At 34.2% G+C, this 7,437-nt stretch overlaps 1 protein-coding gene across 1 annotated transcript in view; it reads left to right on the top strand.

Annotated features, from left to right (window-relative positions):
- The window catches only part of LOC106883807 (uncharacterized), a 158,537-nt gene that overhangs the window by 146,677 nt on the left and 4,423 nt on the right, over positions 1-7,437 (top strand). Inside the window, exons 10-13 of the mRNA XM_014934944.2 lie at positions 889-987; positions 2,237-2,416; positions 3,561-3,609; positions 5,755-5,899. Of these exons, the coding sequence (XP_014790430.1) occupies positions 889-987; positions 2,237-2,416; positions 3,561-3,609; positions 5,755-5,899 (473 nt within the window). The remainder of the gene's footprint in view (positions 1-888; positions 988-2,236; positions 2,417-3,560; positions 3,610-5,754; positions 5,900-7,437) is intronic.

Raw genomic sequence — 7,437 nt, 5'->3', positions numbered from 1 at the left:
ATATATATATATATATATATATATATATATATGTGTCTCTGTCCCCCTCACATATGGTAACAGTGACTGTTGACTATTTTGGTATGCATGTACAGCCATCTGTGTATGTGCATCTGAGCACACATATGTACTCATGTGTTTATGTTTTTGTATTCATGTATATCTGTATATGGTAATGTATACATGCATATGCATGTATATATGAGTTTTTATGACTCTTTATATGTTTTTTTATATACTTTTTGTATGTTTTTTTTATATGCCTTATATTTTTATATATATATATTTTTTTTATTTGTATTTAAATTTTGCAAAATCCATGAATTGAATTTTGTAAATCTCTGAAGAGGCCTAGTGAATCATGCATGTACCCCCATTACATCATTTTCATCTACTAATTACTTACTGAGAAAAGATGATCTACAGCTTGTTACCAAATAAACAAACAGTGACATAACATTTTAGACATGGAGATTCAAACACCTAAAGTAACATACACTGATGTATGATTTGGTATTCTCAAGTTCCAGAAGTACATAGATGTAGGACTACTATTGATTTCAAATTCTAGCACAAGGCCAGCAATTTCAGGGAAGCAGTAAATCAATTACATTGACCCCAGTGCTCAACTGGTACTTATTTTATCAACCCCGAAAGGATGAAAGGCAAAGTCAACCTCGGCAGAATTTGAACTCAGAACGTAAAGATGGACAAAATCCCACTAAGCATTTTGCCCAACGTGCTAATGATTCTGCCAGCTCACAGCCTTCTGCAGGACTAATATTAACTATTGTGCATCAGTCTGTATTTAAATTCACTGTACTTTCATTTATTTATTCTTAATTATTATCTTTTAATGTTATTTTTTTGTGACTTATTTCATTTCAGTGGTTAATGATGAAAAAACAATCTGCAAGTTTTACAGAGACGGTCAAAAATGTAAACTTGGATCAAAATGTCCATATAAACACATAAGAGTACCAGATGGTATGTTTTTACTTACATTATTAGTGTAAGCAGCACAACGAATATATAAATGCAATCTTCACTTTTACTACATATTTTATATTGTGCTACTAGTCAATACATTTAATTCTCCCAGTATGTCTAAAAGAGTCTTTAAGCATTTGGTATCTTCTTTGATAAAGTTATGGCTATCACAGCTTCAAGTTATTCTATATATATCTGAACCTTTTTAACTTTTCGCATACTGCATTTTCTTTAGAATTGTTTCCCCTGCTACTGCTCTGTTACTATAGGGGAAAAAACTCACACGGTGATATGATGCACTTACAGTGTGCTAAAGGTTAATTGTGAGCTTATTATGAACTCTTTGTGAAGGAACTGGGATTTAGTTTTTAAAGATGATGTCTTTGTACTTTTAGGAAGTGAAATTTATCCTTTATACTAACATTTAACTCTGAAATTTCTGTCTCTAAAAATAAAAATCTGATATCATCTTTATAAAGCAACTAGTAATTAGCTGTTAACTCTTTTATCAAGAAGATACTCTACTGAAGTTAACAGTTGTTATGCACAACTAATCTAACAGGCATGACTTTGTAGTAAGAAGCTTGCTTCCTAACCACATGGTTCTGGGTTCAGTCCCAATGCGTAGCACCTTGGGAAAGTGTCTTCTACTATAGCCTCAGGTTAACCAAAGCCTTGTGAGTGGATTTGGTAGACAGAACCTGAAAGAAGCCTATTGTGTGTATATATACATATATGTGTGTGTGTGTGTGTGTGTGTGTGTGTGTGTGTGTGTGTGTGTGTGTGTGTGTGTGTCCTATCACCAGTGGACAACTGGTGTTGGTATATTTACATCTCAGTAACTTACCAGTTCAGCAAAAGAAACTGATAGAATAAGTGTCAGTCTTAAAAGAAAAATATTACATAAGTACTAGAATCAGTCTGTTGGACTAAAAATTCTTCAAGGATGGTGCTCCAGCATGGATGCAGTCTAATGATTGAAACAGATAAAATATAACTCACAATAATGAAGTTGGTATTTTTTAGATTATAATTTACAATGCTTTCCGCATAGTTTCCCTTAGAACTAGAGACAAGCCCCAGTTATAAACCAGTATATTTACGATCTATTGATACAGTTTATGGTAATAAAAAAAAATGTTTTTACTGTCAGCATACTTACAATCATGTGTTGCCTCTCTTTTTGGTTTTCATTATTTTTACCCAGTATATTTTGCTATTTTCTTATGTATCTTATCTCCTTCAGATTGCCTCACAGTTGACAAAAGAGAAGTTGTTTGCAAAGATGATAGTTGTTCTGAATTTGAACTACCATTGGTTGGTTCTCTAGTTGGGGTAGAAGTTAGCGCTATCATAAATCCTGCTCACTTTTATTTGATTTTACCTTGGGGCAAGGATGCTATCAAAGACCTGCATGACATGCCAGGTAAGAATATATGCATATTAGTTTTGGAGTTGCTACTACTATTTTATGCATCACTCACTTTTAACTATACATGCATTTTAATCATTCATATGTACATTTAACTACATGTATAGAAACACATTTGTGGAGGCGTGTGGCTTAGTGGTTAGGGTGTCAGCATCATGATTGTAAGATTGTGGTTTCAATTCCTGGACTGGGTGATGCGTTGTGTTCTTGAGCAAAGCACTTCATTTCACATTGCTCTAGTCCACTCAGCTGGCAAAAATGAGTAACACTGCGATGAACTGACGTCCCGTCCAGCTGGGGAACACATACACCATTGATATTGGAAATCTGGGCCCATGAGCCTGGCTAGGCTTTAAAAGGGCACATTTATATTTTATTTTATAGAAACACATTTATCTAGACATATATGAATACATTTAACTATACATACTTAAATACTTTTAACTACACAAACAGAAACACATTCAGCTACATATTCATACAAATACAGACAATGACAAGTCCCTTAACCCCTTGGAGGTTGTTGGGATGCTGCAGCCATGCAGCGTATCTTGGGTGAGAAAGCCTGGTGGAGCCCATCCCTCACCAGGTTAAACTCATTTCTACAGTTGAGTGGACGGGAGCAACATGAAATGAAGTGTTTTGCTCAAGAACACAACGGATCGCCTGGTCCAGGGATCAAGACCACAATCTTAGAGTCATAAATCCAACCACTAAGCAACGTGCCTCCACTAGTGGTACTCATTTCTACAGCTGAGTGGACAGGAGCAATGTGAAATGAAGTGTCTTGCTCAAGAACACAATGCATTACCTGGTCCAGGAATCAAGACCACAATCTTACGATTGTGAATCCAACACCCTAAGCACTAAGCACATGCCTCCACAGAGGCCTTCACAAATACATACACACACATAGAAAACAACATATGTTCACCCATACATATTCATAGCTTAACACATTTAGATACACTCACACATATATGTAGAGAAACACTGTTAACTTGACTGACATGCACATCTTATTACTTAGTTGATTATTTTGCAATGACATACTACTTTGCTTATATTGGGATTTTGAGAATGCTTTATTTCTATTTATTTTTGCTATGAATTTTATAATTTTCTTTATGTCTAATAGATTACCAAAACAAAGAGGAAACTTTAGCAGACTTGCAGAAAGATTTACAGTATGAACTTTTTTCCTTCTTTCTTTTATCTGGTTTTTTTTTTTGAGTTCTTCATATTTTTTCTTTGTCTTGCTGTCTTACAATGGTTTTAGGATATATTTCATAATGTTAATTGTTGTAGATTGTGGTGTTTGCATGCAAGCCACTGGATTTGGTTAAAAAGAGACGATGAGCAATGGCTAGAAAAATATTGAGCTTTGTTTTTAATAACCGGTTGAACTAGGAAGTGGGGCCTCATATCAGTGAGGGGGGGCCGGTCTGCATTGATGCCGTTGAGAGGTAGGCTCCGAAACGGCATGCATTCTCTCCTGATGACCCCATACATTTGCTGGCTTCCGGTATGCGGAGTTCTTGACTGGTAGCACTTGCATGTGCGAATTGTTTGCAAGACATCAAACAATGCTTTCCTTATTAACTATAAGATAGAGAAACTGGCTCAAGAAGAGATATGTCTTTCTCAGAAGCATATTACAATCTCTGTGTGTATGTGTTTGTGTGTACCCCTTGTCTTGACATCATGGGATGGTTGTAACTGAGCATCATCATCATACAAGCAATATTGTTCAATTCCAGTCTTCCATGAAAAACTTGCCTGGCCAAGAGTTGGATATAAGCTCTATATTGCAGAAAAGAGCACAATTCATAGAAACTTGCAAAATATAGGATTGCATTTTAATGCTAAGACAGAGATCTTGAACTCCTGCATACACAACACATAATTCATACTTAGACAATGGACACCTATTCAGCCTACAGCCTCCTTTCATCCAAGGAAAAAGTTTCTTCTTTCTCCAGTAAACTTTTGGTCCCAAAATATTTATTTTCTATTTTTCTAAAGCTTTTCTCCTTAAAATTTCCTCCAAACTCTTCCAAGATTTATAGAATTTTTCTGAAATTTCTTTCCTTTTTCTTCTCTGTCATTATCTCACTCCTCTCTCTCTTTCTCACTTTCTGTTTCTCTATTAGGTCTTGCAGTTGCAAGACCTAATGCACAAGAGAGTAAGTAAATGTATGTATATGTGTGAGAGAGCATGTGTTTATGCATGAATGCTTACTTGTGTGTACATGTGAGTATGCGACATATCTGAATTAGAAAACTAGGTGACAAGGAAGATAACTTACAAGGCCGAGAGTATAGTTTTCTTATTTTACTGTATATTAAAATAATGTATATTACCAAATTTTGATTTCTTGTGTGCATTCACTGAACAGGGTTGGAGGTGACTTTTAGACAGAATTAACATTTGATATCGAAAAATTCTCTCCAATATATATGTTTTTGCTTGACAAAAGCTCAAAATAATTTCTGATAATTTTGAAAAAAAAAAATTTGCATATGAAACCAGTAATTGCTGCTTTTCTCTCAGAAATATAATATATTTTTTTGAATCAGTGATAATTTGCCTCTACTTTGATCTCTTCCCTGCCTCACTCTCTTCTGCATCCTCCTTATCTTCCCCTACTCATGGCTCCTTGACAATCCAGTGTATAAAGTGTATAGATTTTTTTTATTTTGTTTCTAATTTTCATATTTTCATAATTTTTTTTAATAATTTTATTTTCATTCTTGTTAGATCCTGCCTATCTGTCCAAGACAGCTTTTTATCAATTTGGCTGCAATCATCTTCTCTACCTCCATCCTCAGAGTGGAACAATAGTTTAGTTGAGCTTAAAGAGTGCATTCAATTAGCAGTGCAAGAGATAACTCATGAAATGCTTCAAAATAGATTTGAATTTGCATGGATACAGATGGAGCACTTGTTGAAAATTTTCAATAAAGTTTTGATGAATGATCTATAAATCTATTTGTTTTGGTATCATAATTAAGTTATAAACAAAATTTTATCAGTTTGTTTTTAAATTTGCTCAGTTTCATTGAAATAGATAGTTAATTCTGGGACACCCTACACTTCTCTATATATTTATATATCTTTGGTGATATTTCTCTATATAAACCCATGTCTCTGACATAATACTTTTCTATGTAAACTTGTGTATCTTAGGTAATATTCCTCTATATAAACCTGTGTCTATCATAATTAATACTTCACTGTATAAAACTGTCTAAGTATCTTATGTAATATTTCTCAGTATAAACCTGTGTATCTTATGTAATACTTTTCTATATTTGTTGTCCTCTTACAGAGACTTTTATAAGTTGTCTTTTCCCAAAGCTGAAGAGAATCTGTTTTGGGGAATTGGTGAGTTAGTTGCAGCCCAAGCTGTCGTTGATCAAGATTGGTACAGAGCACGCATTTGTGAAGTAAATGATGTTATAAACGAGGTCAAGGTAAGAGTTTCACTGTTCTAAATACTTTACAACTCCTTCTTTTCTGGATATGCTTTCATGTTTTCCATGTGGTTTCTTTCTCTTTTTTTAGGTGGTGGTGGGGAATTAACAATGCTATCTTGGCTGTGAGATTAAGTTGTTGGGCTATTACTTTCAGTGCCTTGAGTTCAGATTCTATTACAGTTGTCGGCTTGTTTATATTTACAAGAAAAGCAAACTGTTTTCCTGGCCTCACAAACTGGAAATGTAAATTAAACGGGCAAAATATAAGAAAAAAAGTATATAATCGTTCCTCATATAATACATGATCTGACAGCTTTGTCAGGCAACAAGTCAACAAATACACTGGCTGACAGGAACCACCCCTTGTGCAATTTGAAGGAACTCGATGATGATACCAGTTCCTAATGCAAATACATAATATAACAGTTTATACATTCAAAATTTCAGACTGGTCTTTGTAAAGGAAACAAAATGGAGAAGTATATTTATTTTAGATATTCAAAGTATTAAAGAAAGTATTTTGTAAACATAACCAGAAAGATTTTGCAAAATGTCTTCAATTAGCAATAGCTAGTAATTATGTCTTCTATAATGCCTACACTAAAAGAAGTATATCTTTTATAGTTAGTCCTAGTAGCATTTCCTACCACCTAATTAATAAGTATTATACTGTGGTCACCCCCAGGACAGACTCTGAATGACCAGGACAGAAATAAATTTAAACTACAATTCTAAATACTTTTATTTGAAAGATATTCCTGGTTCATAGTCTGATGGCAATAATTCCCAAATCATACATTATTTTCATGATGTAAAATTATATGGAAATATATCACCCATAAAACATCTGCTAAAATTGTGAACTTATTTTAAAGTATACATCTGAAGAAGTTAGTGTATTTTGACATTAGGTAAGAATTGCATATTCCTCCATGGTAGCTATTTACTTGGGTATATTTTCTGCTCATGTGAAATATCTAAGTTTGTTTAGGTATTAATTGTTAAATCTGCTGCTACAGGGATTTTTCTGCTTCCAAGTAACTCAGTTTACTTCAATAAATCTCATCTACCTCGTCCTTGTGAAGTGACTGAAATTAAAGCCAAGCATTGTCTCTAACAACAGCTTAACTCTCATGTTTATGAGCTTACTACGCAGTTGGTATAATATGAACTATCAGATCTAGGTGATGAGAATAATAAGAATGGTGATGACAAAGATAATGATATTCACTGTTGACATGTAATCAACTGCCGAATTACATGTCTACATTGCTAGAGCATTGTGGCTAAAACTCTAGATTAGAAAAAATGTGAGATATCAGAATATTTGCACTCACAATTCACATAGCATATTTTGTGTGTGGTAAGTAGCCTGCTTACCAACCACATGGTTCCAGGTTCAGTCCCACTGTGTGGCACCTTGGGTAAGTGTCTTCTACTATAGCTTCGGGCCGACCAAAGCCTTGTGAGTGCATTTGGAAGACGGAAATTGAAAGAAGCCTGTCGTATATATATGTATATATATATATATATAT

The sequence above is a fragment of the Octopus bimaculoides genome, chromosome 15 (genome assembly GCF_001194135.2).
Source record: "Octopus bimaculoides isolate UCB-OBI-ISO-001 chromosome 15, ASM119413v2, whole genome shotgun sequence".
In the NCBI taxonomy this organism is placed as follows: Eukaryota; Metazoa; Mollusca; class Cephalopoda; order Octopoda; family Octopodidae; genus Octopus; species Octopus bimaculoides.
This window is presented reverse-complemented; position numbering and strand designations above follow the sequence as displayed.